This window comes from Miscanthus floridulus, chromosome 1 (genome assembly GCF_019320115.1).
Source record: "Miscanthus floridulus cultivar M001 chromosome 1, ASM1932011v1, whole genome shotgun sequence".
NCBI lineage: Eukaryota > Viridiplantae > Streptophyta > Magnoliopsida > Poales > Poaceae > Miscanthus > Miscanthus floridulus.
In genome coordinates, this window is record NC_089580.1 from 52,847,547 (window position 1) to 52,865,269 (window position 17,723).

The 17,723-nt window shown below is 49.5% G+C and overlaps 1 protein-coding gene across 3 annotated transcripts; it reads right to left on the reverse strand.

The window, feature by feature from the left end:
• Positions 1 to 1,135: 1,135 nt before the first annotated feature.
• On the reverse strand, positions 1,136 to 16,459 carry LOC136519487 (GDSL esterase/lipase At1g71250-like). Of its 3 annotated transcripts, none has more exons than XM_066512907.1 (12): positions 16,257 to 16,459; positions 15,729 to 15,811; positions 15,373 to 15,448; positions 14,910 to 14,984; positions 14,040 to 14,085; positions 13,667 to 13,764; positions 13,091 to 13,179; positions 2,547 to 2,773; positions 2,335 to 2,471; positions 2,014 to 2,247; positions 1,638 to 1,899; positions 1,136 to 1,525 (listed from the first exon to the last, which is right to left on the reverse strand). In XM_066512907.1, the coding sequence occupies exons 1-12, from the start codon at positions 16,347 to 16,349 to the stop codon at positions 1,305 to 1,307; spliced, it is 1,641 nt and encodes a 546-aa protein (XP_066369004.1). In that variant the 5' UTR covers positions 16,350 to 16,459; the 3' UTR covers positions 1,136 to 1,304. The 3 variants fall into 3 exon arrangements, with proteins under 3 accessions (XP_066369004.1, XP_066369059.1, XP_066369120.1); XM_066512962.1 differs by having other exon boundaries at positions 15,987 to 16,399; XM_066513023.1 differs by lacking the exon at positions 15,729 to 15,811 and having other exon boundaries at positions 16,257 to 16,388.
• Between the last annotated feature and the right edge of the window lie 1,264 nt (positions 16,460 to 17,723).

A 17,723-nucleotide genomic window follows, 5' to 3' on the forward strand; every position in this document is an offset into this window, starting at 1 on the left:
AATGAACCTGGACGCCTGGCATTCAGCACTGTCATCAATTTGCGGCAATCAATCTAGTAACCATTGGAATATACCAGAGATTAGTCTATAGCCGTTACTAGAATGAATTCTCTCAATTGATGACTCTGATAACCGGTAAAAGATTCACCACACTGCATCACGTCGCTTCGCTCGCTCGTCTCGGCTCGGCTCGTCACGCCTCGCCTCGCCTCCGTGTCCACGCCCGGCTCGGCGAGGCGAGCGAGTGTGCACATGTGGCACGCCAGTCTCCTTTATTGACTTCGCAATAGGTGTACTCAGAGTCCACCATTTAAGTCCGTTAAGATCTTCCTCAAGGACTAAGCACTTATCTCTCTAGCATTTATTGGTGGGCTTTTAATTCTTTAATTGAATATATAAATGGGCCAGCCCATATATTCCAACAATCCAGTCATGATAATATTTTACATGTTTAATTTTGGAATTAAAATATACCGAAATATGCCTAGAATTCTAACAAGTGGCAGGTAACTAAGGTATGTTCATGTCTCCTATTTTGTACGAGGTAATCACTTTTCCAAGCGTATTGCCCCTATGATGCATGTGGGCAACACACCCATAGGTTTGCATGTCACATCGGGTCAACTGTTTCGCATGGGCCTTTGACCTTTCGAAGGGAAGACTGACCAAGTTTCCCACAATACTCGGATGGATCTTGGGGGAGCCCCGAGTACTGTCGGTCTGAGTTCCCTAGTCGGGGAATTTTGGGATGGAGATCAAGAGCTCTGCCTAGGTGCTCCTTGCCGAGGGGTGGGCCCCAAGGCCCAAATTCTCACGTCCAATTTCTATGCGGTGCAGACATAGAATGTTGGGAACTCGGTAGAGTAGGTCATAATACCAAAGAGGTGAGGGTATCCCTGCAGGTACATGTATTTGTTAATTATGTTCCATCTTCTGTTAGTGTCCGTCTTATCACTTCTTCGAATGCTCATGTATCTACCTCAATTCATGTACGTTGGAGTCAGTTAGTGTGGAATTTAGTAGGCATCCAAACAAGGCCTTAGTATATAATTAACCTGTTATACCATCTGCCCCCAGCAGCGGTTTTTGACAACGGATCGATGTTGACAAAAGGCACTAGATTTTGACACTGGTATTGTGAACTCTGGCGCATTCTATTCATTCACCCGCGGTGACAATGACACGATCACACTTGGATGTGCATATCCTGAAGTTAGCAGAGAGTAGTTGAAATTGACATAAGTCGCCATTATTGTCAAGTTGGTTGAGTAAGGCACAGCTTCTAGTACCCTTTTTAAGTAAACCTACGTGGCACAGAGCTGCCTCAGGTTCACCGGCGAAACCAACGGCGCGGACCCGTCGAAGGCAACCCTGGTGAGCTTCTGTGCAGTGAGCTCCGTGGGATGGACGAAGTCCCAGAAGACGTGGTTGCTCCTGTTGGGGCAGAGCGAGCTCACCGGGGTGCAACCGAACATGGCGTTGTCACTCCCAAGACCACAGCAGGCCGCTTTCACTTCAGCAGCACCTGTGTCACCCAAAAAGCCACGGTGAATCATCAGGCAGTTAGTATAGTAATCCGAAACATCATCTGCAATTCATGTCGCTTCAATTCATCAATCTTGACCGATCATCGGTACCATTCGCTTCAAGTTCCTGGATGTACAGAAGCAACGCAGTGGATGTGTTGAAGAAGGAATACTGAAAATCCGAGTGGCGCGCGCTCAAGCCGCGCAGGAGTGAGGCGACGGCGGTATTGTACTCAACTGACAGAGAGTTTGCCTCTGCGTAGCATCCCTGGCTATTGTCAAGGCTCCGCTCCCGCTCCCGCAGCAATGGGATGCATCCGAGCGCCGCCGCGCCGACGAAGAACAACCTACGCATCCCCAGACCATACATCCTCTGCAAAAAAAAAAAAAAAAAAAAAAAAAAAAAAAAAGTTATTCATATATATATCTCGAGTAAGGCCGCAGCATGAACTAATTTTAAGAAACAGAAACAATTTCGAGAGCATACCTGCAGTTGGCGTTTCAAGGACTGCGCCATCAGATCGATGAACTGCGTCGAATTCAGCGGGCCGGCGGGGTCTAACAAGACGCGATCGATTATGTCGTTACCGCCGATGGCAATGGCGAACACCGATTCGGCCAGGTGGATGGAGGCCTGAGCCTTGCCCAGCTGCCGAGACAGCGCCGCATACACGCTGTAGTAGTCGCGCTCAATTTGTTCGTCGAAGCTGATGCAGAGGCCCTGAAAATTAAACAGCAAAAGAGCTCTTACGACCATGCAGACTCATTATATTTTTGCAAGCAAGCTAATAAAGTAGCTAAAGCTAACCATGTTTGTAAGGGCTAAGACTCCTGCACCGCCGGAAGCGAAGTTGACACCTTTGAGAAACATGGAGGAGCTCGAGCTTCCCGTGGCGTTGAAGATGGAGCGGTATGCAGGAGGGCTGACGACACCGAGACTAGCAGCTGCAAAAATTGTGAGATTAGTTTGCTTTTCATGTTAAGCTTTTGAGGGTATTGGGTTCGTCTCAAACATTCTACCAAGGAAATCGACGAAGTTGTAGCCGTTGCTGAATCTCCCGGTGGCCACGTGCCCCGGGTAGTCGACGCCATTGTGCGGGAAGTCTGCCCTCGCCGGCGTCACGAGGTAGTTGTTGTTCCCGACGTCGGCCTGCGAGTCGCCCAGCATGTACAGCGCCGCCGGTATCGCGCCACCCTGCACAAGCTCGGCCAAGAAAGCTATGCAGAGAAGAAGCCCGCTGGCGCTCCTGCAAGGAGGACGACACATTTCCGTAAGAATTTTTGAGGCGATTAATGAGGGCGCTTAGAGTTTCGTGGTCACAAGCTTCGTTCTCGACGGAGGTATTGATATATATAAGTTTAACAGGTCTTATGTGGATCCGGATTAACTTTGTTGGAATATATGCATGCTTTTTTTTTTAGAAAATGCACGTACTACGCTTACACTACCGGAAACACCTAAGTTGCCGAGTGTCCCCACCTTTGCCGTGGGCAAGATTTCGGGCACTCGGCAAACATGGTGTTTGCCGAGTGTCCCAAAGACGACACTCGGCAAAACCAAAACTCACGGCATAACAATTTACACCGAGTGCTGACACTCAGCAACCAACAGACACACGGCAACTTCATGTCCGGGGTAACACCGTCGACCTCCGTTATCATTTTGCCGAGTGCCACCCGTTAACACACGGCAAACCAACCTATATGCCGAGTGTCAAAATACAACACTCGGCAAATCCTAGTATATGCCGAGTGTCAGCATATATATGACACTCGGCAAACAATTTTTTTTTTGATTTTGCCTCCCAAACTTTTTGTACTATTGTATTACAATACATGTTGCTCTGTGTTGAAGTTTTGTACATTTCTAAGTTATTTTACTATATTTCGTCAATTTATTTTAGTCAAATGAATTTTCGGTAATTTTTTTTATTTGAACTGCAAGTGCTTCGAATATCCGAAAAAAGTGAATAAAAAATTATATTCTTGTCACTGAGTCTGTTTTGAGACCGTATCCAGGGCCAGACCAGAAATTTCGAACATTGTGTTCGCGAAACATGAGCAGAAACGCGTGGCAGAAAAGTCTGAAAATTCTATAAAAAGCAAACGAAGTCTGAAAATCACGAAATTCATCGAGTTGTCATGATATCATACGTGGAGGCTATGGTAAAAAATTGAGAGTGTTTCGGCAAAGTTGACACGTACGCTGCTTACAAATCGGATCATCTCCGGAGAAGTTTATGAGATTTGAGAAAGATCCGGTAAGAGGAGACAATTTGAATGTCGATTTGGAGTTTCACTTCAAAAATTTTTGTATATACAATAGAGAACAAATATCGCTTCTTGTGAATTTTTGGCAATTTTTTGGAGCCATTTCGTAATTTTAATTCTTTCGTCGCAATTATTGAATTTTAGATGCGTGATATACAAACACATGAAATAATAGTCCAATTTTTGTACAAGCTTGAAATATACATTTGTGAGTGCACCTAACAAAGTGTAATGCAAGTTCATTTCATGAAATTAGTGAAACATGAAATAGAGGAAAGTAATTAAGTAGAGGAAAGAAAAGGGCAGCATGAAATATAGAAATAAGTTTGCCGAGTGCTGCATAGGTGGCACTCGGCAAAAATGTAATAAACTTTTTTTAAAAATTTCTTGTTAAGGGAGAACAGGAATTTTTTAAAATAGAGAAAATAGGAGGGCATTTTTTTAAAAAAAATGTTTGCCGAGTGCCCAATCGTCACGGCACTTGGCAACTAGGCGTTTAGGTTTTTTTAAGTAGTTTACCGAGTGCGCCATCGACCGACACTCGGCAAACTGATGGGATTTTTTTTTAAAAACGTTGCCGAGTGTCGTATCGGGCCGACACTCGGCAAACAGGCCGCAAAATAGCTAGGCCGCTGGCCGGCTCTGGCCATTTCTCCATTCTATCCCCGCGCACGCGCCGCCGTCGACCTCACTCCCCTCGCGCCGCCGTCGAGCTCCCCCCCCCCCCACGCGCCCTCCTCCCTGCCCACTCCATCGTGCTCCCCACGCCCGCCGCCGTCGAGCTCCCTCCCCACGCGCCGCCGACCGCACACCCTCCACCGCAACACCTCCGCCGCCCCCTCCCTCCCTACTCCGCGGCCCCCTCCCTCCCCACCCCGCCCGCCTCCGCCATCGACCTCCACCCCGCCCGGCCGGTCTGCCACAGCCACCGGCTGGCCCACGCCCCTGTCCTCGCCGCGAAACCGAGCGCGAGCACGACCCCGCCCACCTGCCCCCAGCAAGTCCCTGCGCCACCTCGGTGCCCGCCCGCAGGGAGCCCCTTGCTCGACGCCACTCCGATGACCTCCTGGGCGGCTTCTACAGCGCGGCCGCCTCTCCGACGACAGTTGTTCTACGGCGACCCAGGTAACTCAAAGTCGCCCTGCTCGGTTGCTTCCGATTTGGGACTCGTTTCAGTTTTGATTTCGGTTTCAAAAGTGGCTTCCATGTCTTGATAAGCATGACAGTCTTGTGAAGTACCAGCATAGTCCATAGGAGATGCCATAATTTTGTTGTTGATTTGAGGAACACATTGTTCCTAGTCTTAAAATGTTTATGTGCTGGAGTATTTGATGCCAAATTCATTTTCCAACAAATCCCACAAAGTAGCTGCAAAGGAAAATTACTGTCGTTGGGTGGAGCATTAGTCCAGATTAGTTCAGCCTTATTTAGCCTACCCATGTTCATCATTTCTTTCTTTGACATCCCAAGAGGTGTTCTAATATAAAGAAAATAGAGTATTTTAGATTTTGATTTTATTGGTACTATGATCAACTGAAAAAATATACTTGCTAAGTGGTATGTTATCTGCCAACCAATGGAACATGGAGGTTTGAGTATACAGAACCTGAACTTATAGAATAAATGCTTGTTGAACAAATGGCTTTTTAAATTGTGCAATGAAGCCGGTATTTCGCAGGAGCTGCTAAGAAATAAATAAGTACATTAAAGACAAGACATTGCCCTGATGATTCTGATTTTTGGATGGATCTTTTGGGAGTGAAGGATTAATTCATGAGCTTAGAGAAATTCAAATTAGGATATGGTACTGAAATAAGTTTTTGGAAAGATATCTGGTTGGTTGCATATCCTCTCAAAGCACAGTATCCAAATTTCTATAATATAGTTTGACATGAACATGCTACTGTAGCAAATACTCTAGACGTAGTTCCTCTAAAGTTTCCTTCAGAAGGGCTTTAGTGGGAATTAAGTTCGTTGAGTAGAATTTCAGCAGTACACCACACTGAATTCTGTCGTGGTAGACCATATCTCCAAATTTGGGGTGTTTGCCCACCAAATTTGTATGAACTCCAGATCGGTCGCTATATATAAAATATGACGCATACATAAATCACATAGTGACTGCCAACAGAATATTATTAGTATTCCCTCATGTGCAACACAGTGACTGCCAACAGTCACAGATCGCCTGAACGTTCAGGCGCCTGAGGGAGGAAAAGTGTATAAAAAAAATAGTTGAACTGTTGTATTTTGCTGAGTAAAAAAAACTAGTTGAACTGTTGTATTTTGCTGAGTGGTACAGTGGTACCGTTCTCCGATAAGAACACGAGTTTTCATTGCTGACTGGCTGTTCACTGTTGCCACCGCACAATGACACTGGCAGAGTGGCAGTGATAGGAACCGAGGTTCCTCCTCTGACCGAGCGTAGGTTGTAGCGGTGGGTGATCGGGGGTCGAGGCTTAAACCGCGATGGACCACGGCGGGGCGCCGTGATCTCGCGGAGGGAGAGGGTGGCGGCGCTACAGTACCCGCGGTACTGTTCACGGGAGAGAGAAGGCGGCGGCTAGGGTTTCTCCCGGCTCCCTGAGGAAGCCGGAAACAATAATTGTTTCTGCTTAATTTCCTCAATAGAGTTTACAGGTATTTATATGTCTCTGAATAATAATAGAAAATAACTCTAATATTATGTAAAATATGATAAATATGGGCCTTAAGCCCCCTAACCCGCCGCATCCTCTAGCCACTGCTGGGCCTTCGCCTGGAGTACTGGATGCCGGTCATAACATCTCTCCCCGCCTTCTCAAACAGCTCGTCCTCGAGCTGGAAGTCGGGGTAGAAGGTGCGGAACTCGTCGACGGACTCCCATGTCGCATCCTCTTCTGGAAAACCATGCCACTGGATCAGCACCTGCCAGGTGTCACGGCGTCGCTGGACACGTAGTGCCTTGGCGGGGGCAGGAGTGTAACGGCCGTCAAAGGTCGGCGCTAGGCTGGCCGGCGTTGCTGGAGCGTCACCGCGGTGGCGCTTGAGCAATCCCACGTGGAAGACATCATGAAGACGGGCACCTTCGGGCAGCTGTAGACGATACGCCACCGCTCCAAGACGATCCAAGATGCGGAACAGCCCGGCATAGCGAGGACCGAGTTTGCCCTTGGCCCCTGGAGAGAGTGCATGGGCTATGCGGTTGAGCAGCCGCAGCCACACCCAGTCACCCACCTGGAACTCGACGTCGTGGTGGCCGGCATCATAATATTTTTTGGACAGCTGCTGAGCCTGCAAAAGACGTTGGCGCACCTCGACGAGGATCTCATCACGGGACTGAAGAAGCGCATCTGCAGCCTCGGTCCGAGCTGTACCCGGCGAATAGGGCAGCAGCGGCGGAGGAGGGCGACCGTAGACGACCTCAAACGGTGTGGCGCGAAGAGCCGTGTGGAAGGAGGTGTTGTAGCAGTACTCCGCCCACGACAGCCAATCCACCCACGCGCGGGGGCGATCCCCCGTCACACAACGGAGGTACATGGCGATGACCTTGTTCACCACTTCGGACTGGCCATCCGTTTGCGGATGGAAAGCTGTGCTCATGCGCAACTGGACGCCCGCCATCTTGAAGATGTCTCGCCAAACGTGCCCGGTGAACACGGGGTCCCGGTCGCTGACAATGGACAGCGGAAACCCGTGAAGGCGAACGATGCCGTCGAAGAAGGCACGAGCGACGGACGTAGCAGTGTAGGGGTGGCCGAGCGCGATGAAGTGGGCGTACTTGGAGAAGCGATCCACCACCGTGAGGATGACCGACTTGCCCGCAACCTTGGGCAAGCCCTCGATGAAGTCCAGCGAGATATCCGCCCACACTTGGGTGGGGACGTCTAGGGGCTGCAGCAAGCCCGCGGGCTGAACTGTCTCCGTCTTATTGCGCTGGCATGTGGTGCAAGAACGCACCAGGTCCTGCACCAACACACGATCACGAGGGATGTAGAAATCTGCACGGAGTCAATGTAGCGTCTTCTGGGTGCCCTCATGGCCAGCTGAGTGAGCCAAGAGGAGCACTTGCTGGCGCAAGTCCCCTTGGTCCGGCACGTAGACGCGGGAGCCATGGATCAGAAGGTCGTCAGCCAGGCGCCATGGGGCCGCCAGCTCCCCCGCCTGGAGCTGCGCCAGCAGTTGCTGGGCGTCAGGCGCGGCTGCTGTTGCCCGCCGGATGGCGTCCAGAAGCTCGAAGGATGGTCCCGACACCGGTAGGGCTGCTACAGCCGCGGCCACCAGGACGGCTGCCCCCCCATCTGCCAAGTCCCGGCGAGAGAGCGTCTGCCACGATGTTCAATCGGCCCGGCCGGTACTCGACCGAGAAGTCGAAACCAAATAGCTTGCTGATCCATTGATGCTGCGGAACTGTGGACAATCGTTGATCAAGCAAAAATTTCAAGCTGTAATGGTCAGTGCGAACCAAAAAGTGGCGCCCCCACAAATATGGGCGCCAATGACGAACGGCCTGAACCAAGCCGATCAACTCCCGCTCGTAGGCCGCCAGGTTGATGTGACGGGCCGCGAAGGGACGGCTGAAGTAGGCGAGGGGCCCGACGCCCTGGTGGAGGACGGCGCCGAACCCTGCGCCCGATGCGTCGCAGTCGACCACGAAGGGCTTAGTAAAGTCTGGCATCTGAAGAACAGGTCCTGTGGTCAAAGCGCGCTTGAGCGCCTCGAATGCCCCCGAAGCATCGTCGTCCCACACAAACGCGTCCCGCCGCAAGAGGCGCGTGAGTGGGGCGGCGATGATGCCGAAGTCCTGAATGAATTTCCGGTAGTAGCCCGCGAGGCCGAGGAAACCACGCAGGCCACGGGCAGAGCGCGGCAGGGGCCACGCAGCCACGGCGGCGACCTTGTCAGCGTCCATGGCGACGCTGCCCTCGGAGATCACGTGGCCCAGGTAGGCCACCGACGATGCGCCAAACGAGCACTTGGATCGTTTCAAGTGAAGGTGGTGTACCCGAAGCGCGTGGAGGACGATGTTGACATGCTGCAAGTGCTCGGCCCATGATGGACTATAAATTAATATATCATCAAAAAATACCAGCACAAACCGCCGCAGGTAAGGCCGAAGGACGTCATTCATCAGCGCCTGGAAGGTTGCCGGGGCATTGGAGAGCCCAAATGGCATCACCAGAAACTCGAAGTGGCCCTAATGGGTGCGGAAAGCCGTCTTGTCGATGTCCTCCGGGTGCATGCGCACCTGATGATAGCCGGAACGAAGGTCAAGCTTGGTGAAGAAACGAGCCCCATGGAGCTCATCCAGCAACTCGTCAACCACGGGAATTGGGAATTTGTCCTTGGAGGTCTTGGCGTTGAGGGAGCGGTAGTCGATGCAGAAGCGCCATGACTTGTCCGCCTTGCGCACCAGCAGGACGGGCGCGGAGAACGGCGAAGTGCTCGGCCGAATGATCCCTTGAGCAAGCATCGCTGCACATTGGCGCTCGAGCTCGTCCTTCTGCAGCTGCGGGTATCGGTACGGCCGCACCGCCACTGGGGCCGTCCCGGGCAGCAGGTGGATGCGGTGGTCGTAGGGGCGCGCCGGAGGGAGCCCAGTAGGCTCGTCGAAGATGTCACCGTGCTGCGCCAACAGGCGATCCAGGAGAGGTAGCCGCGGGTCAGTCGTGACCGCGGTCACCGGCTGCTGTGGGGAGGGCGTCTGAGGGTCGGGCACGCCCTACCAGGTGACGCGGCAGCCCTCCCTCCAGAACGTCATGGTAAGGGCGTCGCAGTCCCACAACACGGGGCCCAATGTGCGAATGAAGTCGAAGCCGATGATGAAGTCGAAGGCGCCCAGGTTGAGGCCAACACACGTGATGGTGAAGTCCTCGTCGCCGATGCGGACGGGCACGTTCCGAGCAATGCCCTCACACGCCACGTGCTCACCATTGGCGACCGTGACACGGAGGTGGTCACCCCCAGCTGGAGACAGGCCCAAATGGCGCAACACAGCCCCTTGGACAAAATTATGAGTGGAGCTGGTGTCGAGGAGGGCGAGGAAACTCTCGTCTTTGACGGTGACGGGGAACAGCATGGCGTTGGGCGGGCGAATTCCTGCAACAGCATGGAGAGAAACGACAAGGGCGTTAGCAGCGTCTGCTGCATCACCGGCCACACCTTGGCCGGCCGGCTCGTCTGGAAAGGCGGCTGCGTCGGCTTCTGCAGCAGGCACCTCCCCGGCTGCCTCATCGACGAAGTCCGTAGACTCGAGGTAAAACAGTCGGGGGCACACATGGCCCCGGACATAGGGCTCGTCGCAGTTGAAGCACAGCCCTTGACGGCGGCGCTCCAACTGTTCCGCCGGCGTGAGGCGACGGAACTGACGCACGGGAGGGGCGCCCTGCCCGCCCGCGGGGCCAGCGCCCGGCTGAGCTGGAGCCCCCGCTGCTGGTGGCGGGGCACGCGGGGGCAGGCCGGGACGAGGTGGAGGCCGGGCACCCCGCGGGGGTGGCGCCGTGGGCATGGCTGCCGCGCGACGCTCGAAAGCCCGTGCCAAGTACATGGCCGTCTGGATGTCCTGGGGATCGCGCATCTCCACATCCACCCGAATGTACTCGGGAAGGCCCCCGACGAAGAGATCGGCCTTCTGTTTGGCCGAGACGCCACGTGCATGGCAGGACACTGCCTGAAAGCGGTCGGCGAACTCCTGGACCGTAGATTGGAACGGCAAGCGCCCCAACTCCGCCAGCCGAGTACCGCGAACTGGCGGTCCGAAGCGTTGGCGGCACAGCTCGACGAAGCGCTCCCAAGAAGGCATGCCCTCATCCTGCTCGAGGGCGTAGTACCAGGTTTGCGCCAGGCCCCGGAGGTGGTACGACGCAATCCACGTTCTGTCGGAGGTCGGCCTATCGTTGGCCCCGGAAGAATTGCTCGCAGTGGTTGAGCCAATTCAGGGGGTCTTCCGAGCCGTCGTACGTTGCGAACTCGAGGCGATGCGTCTTGGGCGGCAAGCGGTCGAGACCGCCCCCCATGGCCTGCTGAGGGCGCTCGTAGGGACCCTCCTGGTCGGCCCCAGGTGGCACGGCCGCGTAGGCCGCCACGGAGTCGCTGGTGTCGTGGAACAGCGGCCCGTCCACGCCGCCGTACAGGGTCCCTGCTACATAGGGTCCCCCATGGGCGACCGTCGATGGAACCTGAGGGATGGTGGACCGAGGCGGCGCCGAGGAGTATAGCGGCGCGGTCATGGAGTGGTGCGCCGCCGAGGATCCAAGGGCCCAAGCCGGAATCGGCGACGGCGAGTGCGGAAATTGCAGCATATGGATCGGGACCTGGGACACCGACGGCTGAACGGAAGTCGACGGCGACGGCATGGAGTCCGTAGGCATCCCGTAGGGGTAAGTGATTTGCGGCACCGAGACGGATGAGGGCAACGGCAGCGGCGGATGAGGAGGATGTGACGGCTGCGGTGGTGGAACCACGTACTGGCCGCTCAGAAACGCCTTCATCATGTCCTGCAGTTCCTTCACGCCATGGCTGAGATTGACGATGGAGGTCGTCACCTCCTCGGGCGTTAACAGCCGCCGCGGCGCGACGGTGGTCGGCAAGGATTGGGAGGGCGGCACCACCAGAACGCCCGCCGTAGCAGGGGGCGCGGTGGAGGCGGTCGGCACCGGCGGGATCGCCGGCGATGGCGCGGCGGAGGAGACAGCGGGGGTGTCCATGATCGACAAGGTCTCTGGTACCAAGCTGATAGGAACCGAGGTTCCTCCTCTGACCGAGCGTAGGTTGTAGCGGTGGGTGATCGGGGGTCGAGGCTTAAACCGCGATGGACCACGGCGGGGCGCCGTGATCTCGCGGAGGGAGAGGGTGGCGGCGCTACAGTACCGGCGCTACCCGCGGTACTGTTCATGGGAGAGAGAAGGCGGCGGCTAGGGTTTCTCCCGGCTCCCTGAGGAAGCCGGAAACAATAATTGTTTCTGCTTAATTTCCTTAATAGAGTTTACAGGTATTTATATGTCTCTGAATAATAATAGAAAATAACTCTAATATTATATAAAATATGATAAATATGGGCCTTAAGCCCCCTAACCCGCCGCATCCTCTAGCCACTGATGGGCCTTCGCCTGGAGTACTGGATGCCGGTCATAACAGGCAGACTAACCCATAAAAAGACCATTAGCGGTCCAATAGAATATTATTGTACTGTTACTCACTACGTAAAAAAAATTATAGCTGGACACACGCTGTCTTCCTATTTAAATCTAGAATTGTGTTTTTTTAAATCGAGGCAGTAGGTCCGAGTATTCGTCACGCCAGTCAATGACCGGAAACAAAGCGCACTGCTGTTGTTTGGCTGATCAGGAGGTACGACCATACCCATACAAACAGTGGTAGCGACCAGGCAAGTGCCGTCAATCTCCCTGCAAAGTTGCCGAACCACCACATGAAGCACAGAGACGGGCAGCGACCGCATGAAAAGGCACGCTGAACTAGACGTCGGTCCGTCCGTCTGTGCAGTGTCCACCGCCCACACTCACCTCCTACTGAGACTGCTGGGTGAGGCCTGATGCTCAGAGGCACTACTACAGAAATTAACTGTAGGGGCGGCTCTAGAGGCTCTGTAGGGGCGGCTGCGCCAGCCGCCCCTCCCAAGGTGTTCCTACAGAGGGTGCCTCTGTAGGGGCGGTTTCCTGACCGCCCCTGCAGTGCTCTCTGTAGGGGCGGCTGATGTTTTCAACCGCCCCTACAATGCCCTCTGTAGGGGCGGCTGGTGTTTTCAGCCACCCCTACACCCTCTGTAGGGGCGGCTGGTGTTTTCAGCCACCCCTACAGTGCCCTCTGTAGGGGCGGCTGGTAATATCAGCCGCCCCTGTAGTGGACTTCTGTAAGGGCGGCTGTATCACCAGCCGCCCCTGCTGTGTGTATTTGTAAGGACGGTTCAATCAAGAACCGCCCCTACAGTGGATTTTTCAGCAAAAAATAAATAAATAATTCTTGCTTCTGCAGAAGCTCCAAACATTACTAATCAATGGTTCTTGCACTTTCATGTGGATAGGTAGCAAGGACTAGAAATTTCAGTATACAAGTTTATCCATGGGTGCCCTTTCACACTTCACGTTTCACATATTTGATTGGCCATATTTACCATAAGTTGCAACATATATATCAGAAAATTATCTAACTGACAACAAGGATATAGTGCATTGCATTCGTAATCTGGCTCATACATCAGTTCTAAGTTGTATAATGCCATAATGGAAAACTTTACAAAAACAAACAACAGACACTATCAAACTAGCAAAAATCTGAATATCTGTAATGACTTTTACCAGATGGGAAATAGTAGGTTGGTTTGCCAACATTGCAGCGAATTTCCTGACAAAATTGCAAGACATACTACTTCATTAACCTGATATATATGGGAATTTGATCTAGGATGGTAAGTAGTAACTAGTAGTGAGGTGTTAGCTTGCAAACCTGGTGACAGGACAGTGTCCGACAAAACCAGTGTGATCTTTAGTATTTACAGCAGCGGCTAGTTTCCTGAAGCAATGGAATCAAATCAATTAGAGATCCAGTTCATGCAAGCTACAAGTGATTAACGAGTATTCAACTTTATGCAAGTAACGGTGGTAACTAGCACATAATGACAGATGGATTTTGACACCAGACTTAATGAAGAGTGAACACACGCCTAGCAGCACACAGATGAGACTTATGCCCCTTATAAAGCAAAGGATTTATACAGGTGGTGCACAAACACTCTTAGCATGAGTGAACCAGAGTCCAGAAGTGCTAATTCTAAGAAATGAACTCTTATGTACTAGATAACAACATTGACATCTTAGACACATAAAATAAAACAATTAAATAAATATTAAAAATCAAATATTTGTTATTTTGTGATGGCGCAACAGTTCCACACACCTTCTGCCAATGAGGAATAGGTGGGCAAGTCCTTCTTGCATGAGAATAACTGCTAGATCAGCACTTGCAGCAGGATCTACAATAGGTTTGGATAGACTCAATTAAAACACTATGTTTCGTATAGATAAACAACAGACAATGAGGCAATTCAGAAAAGCTAATCTCAGGAAATGGAGCCAAATAGTGGTTTATATCTTGGTCAAACTCACAAGATGGTAAAGCACAACAGGTATCATATGCACACCATGTTAAATTGTTAACACCAACTTATTTTAGAAATGGAAGAAGAGATTAATATTTGATTGAGCAGATAATCCATATATATACAAATGACGGGTCAAAATCACATACCACATGCTTGCTGGATGGTCTCAAGTGCCAACCAATCCCAAATTTCCTACATAAGATGCACAGGATTCATTGAAGAAAAAAGTAGCAACGAAAAAGATTGAAACGCATCACCCCGAGAAATATCAATTAATGCTCCAAAATTCCACTGCAATGCAGCATGATGAGCATAGTGGAGAGGATACTACTCTAACATCAATAGCGAAAAAGAGAAAAGCTGAAACATTCTGATTGCTTTCCGAAGTACAAAGTTATTATAAAAATTACAAGCAAAAAAAACTGAAAAGAACATTAGGTTCATGGGCAGCAATCATCAAGTTCAGAAGATAGGGACAAAACAATGGCACTATCATGCCTCAAACTGCAAGCTTTTAATTTGGTAGTAAATAAATGGAAACAATAAGCATAATCGGCATAGGAAACATTGCATAGGTAGCCAGAAGTCTCATGTCAAGCAATTCAAAAAATGTTGATGACTTTTGTATGCTTATTAGAATGTACAAGTGATGTGGCAGCTAATGGAGGTGCTTAGTTTTTCCTATTACAATAACAGGTTGGCCTTGCCACATAAGATACAGAAGAAGGGTTAAGCTTATATGAAGAAGAAGAAAAAACTGCACATGTTTGGACATCCTAAGAATATGGCAGGACCTGTAATTTATATAGTAGAGTGTAGACAAACAGCTGCTAGTACATTATTACAAGGTATCCAAGCATTCAAAAGTTGTCCTAAATAATAAGGGATTCTAGATGAACCAACCCTCCAGCTCTAACGTGTGGAACTGGCCAATCTTCATTCAGGAAGAAAGAGATTAGCTTAACAAGGTTATTTACATCACATAGTAGTATTATTAAGTAAAAAAAATCACTAACCTTCACATGATCATTCTCAGTGATATTTTTTCCACGCACACGTAAGACAGATCCCTCCTTGTCATAGTCTACAGACTTCATTACAAAACAAAGGACACACTCAGTTATCAACGTCGACAAGTGGTTAAGGTTTAATAGCATTGGAAAGGATAGGAAACAAAGCCAAAAGAAACAGAGAAAATAAAATCAACAGCTAGAAATATAACAGGTTTGTTTAACTAGATCCTCCTAAAAGTATTTGCTCAGTTTTGACAGAACTATCAGTTTACGCAGCATTTTTTTCCAGGCCTTTTTCACACATATCTGGAATAGAGATATCCTGAAGTCAGCAACAATTTTAACCCACAACTCCACAAAGTTGGCTAACTTAACAACCAACAATGATGGCTGTCAATTCACATGTCAAAGGATAATATATGGAATCATGGAGAAAGAAAGACAACACAGAAAGATGATGCACCACCTCAACTACAATTTCTAACTTAAGCTTCACACGCTCGGCGTCACGTCCTCCAGATGCCACCTCTCTCAGCACTTTCCTGGAACCAGAAGAAGAACAATCCCTTAAAACTTCATAATAAGGGCATTCAAAATTTACATAATATATGCACACATGCAAGAGAAAGCAATGGATCCCTAACTGTCACAGATTAACACAAATCGAAAAGCTTTGCAAAACTTCACTCCTTAAGCTGGAAAAACGGATAGCCTAAGTTGCAGCGGCTTTTCACATCCACAGGGGCACTAGTCAGCGTCTCAGCGAGGAGTACCTCATGGTGAAACGGCACAAGAGCTGAACCAATAAAAAAATGTACTCACCGAACGGTGACGGCCTGGAGGTTGTCACCGATAGCAATGAGGTTGTACGCGTGCCACAAGTCGTCCTCCTCCCCTGGCACCAACTGCGGACCACGACCGTAAGCCGAATCAGCAGCAATCAAGCAACCCACGGAACCCCAGCGGTTGGGTCAGCCCTAGCTCCAGCCCGCCAGAACAAGGCGAACCCAACAAGCAACCGGAGTGCTCGCACAGAGAGCACCGAGCGACATAGAGGGGAGGAGCGAGAGGTAAGAGGACCTTGACGGAGCCAGGCCCATTGCGGACGAGGTTGCGGTGGACGAGCTTCATCGCTGCGGGCGAAGGGCAGAGGCCTCGCGCGCGGCTTTGCGTCGACGGCGGCGGGTGTGGCGGGGGTGAATCACGGCGGAGCTACAGACCAACGCCGTCCCCTGGTACTAAGCACGCGGTCCCCCAGCGGTGCGCGGCGTCCAGATCCGGCGCGGCGCCTCGACGGATCCAGCCAAGGGAAGGAGTGTTCGGATCTAGGGTTAGGATGAAGGGGGGCACCTTGTGGTCGGCCTCCGAGGCGTACGCGAGGGGCGAGTGTGCGACGGCGAGGAGGAGGACGGCCGCAAGGAGGAGCACGCCGCGGCAGAGCATCTCGGCGGCGGCGAGATCTGCGCGGTGGGAGGCGGCCGCGAGCGTGCTGCGGGGGTGTCTCAGTCTCGAACGAGCACGAGCTGCCTCATACGGCAGAGAGAGAGAGTGTGGCCGCGGCGAATTATTTTTTTTATAGATATATTTACATATACAATAATTAAAATAACTACAATAGTTTAAAATTATAAAATTGAACCTTTAAAAATGAGAAAAAAATTAAATTTTAAAAAAATAAAATTAAAACTACTAAAATAATTTTGAGATACCAAATGATTTAAATAAAAATTTAATAAACATCAAAGTTGTAGAGGTCATGAAGATCTACAACTTTTATTTTGGTCATCTTGTCATTTGACAAAATTTGAATATTTTAAATTTGAAATTTTAAAAAATAACAAGTTCGAACCAAAATTTGAGACCCAAAATGATTTTAAAATAAAAAGTGATGAATACCAAAGTTGTTCAACTCATTAATATCTACAGCTTTTATTTTAGTCATCTTGTCATTTGACAAAATTTGAACCTTTCAAATTTGAAATTTTAAAAAACGACAAGTTCGAACCAAAATTTAAGACCCAAATTGATTTCAACATAAAAAGTAATGAATATCAAAGTTGTTCAACTCATGAATATCTACTACTTTTATTTTGGTCATTTCTTCATTTGACAAATTCTTAGCACACATTGTTCACTAATCTTACACATGTCTCATATAGTTTATAAAACCTTACGAGAGATGTGTCACATTTGTGAACAATGTCATTACCATTTTATCATATGAAGAAATGACCAATACAAAAGTTGAAGATCTTGATGAGTTATTCAACTTTGGTATTTATCACCTTTTCAGCTGAAATTACTTGGGATACCAAAATCTTGTCTGAAGTTGCATTTTTTTGAAATTCAAAATTTAAATTGCTCAAACTTTTTATATGTATATATTGACAAAACCAACAAAATAAATTGATAGAGAATGATTTTAGAAAATTTTAGGAAAAAAAAATTATCAGATTTGGAATTAGTACGAGGAAGAAAAACTAGTTACAAGGTTAACCCATAGATTAAAAAAAGAAATCACTACTGTTCACTATAATCATGTAAGGATCATCTAGAACAGTATGATTTCTCTTTTTAATCTGTGGGTAAACTTTGTAACTAGTTGTTCTTCCCTAATACTAACTCCAAATGTGATGATTTTTTTTCCTAAAAATTTCTAAAATCATGCTTCAGCATTTAAGTTTGATCAAACTTGGATGTGACAATGTTTTACACATTTTAAAATTTGAAATTTGAAATTTAACAAGTTCAAATCAAATTTTAAAACCATAAATGATTTCAGATGTAAAAGTGATGAATACAAAAGTTGTTCAACTC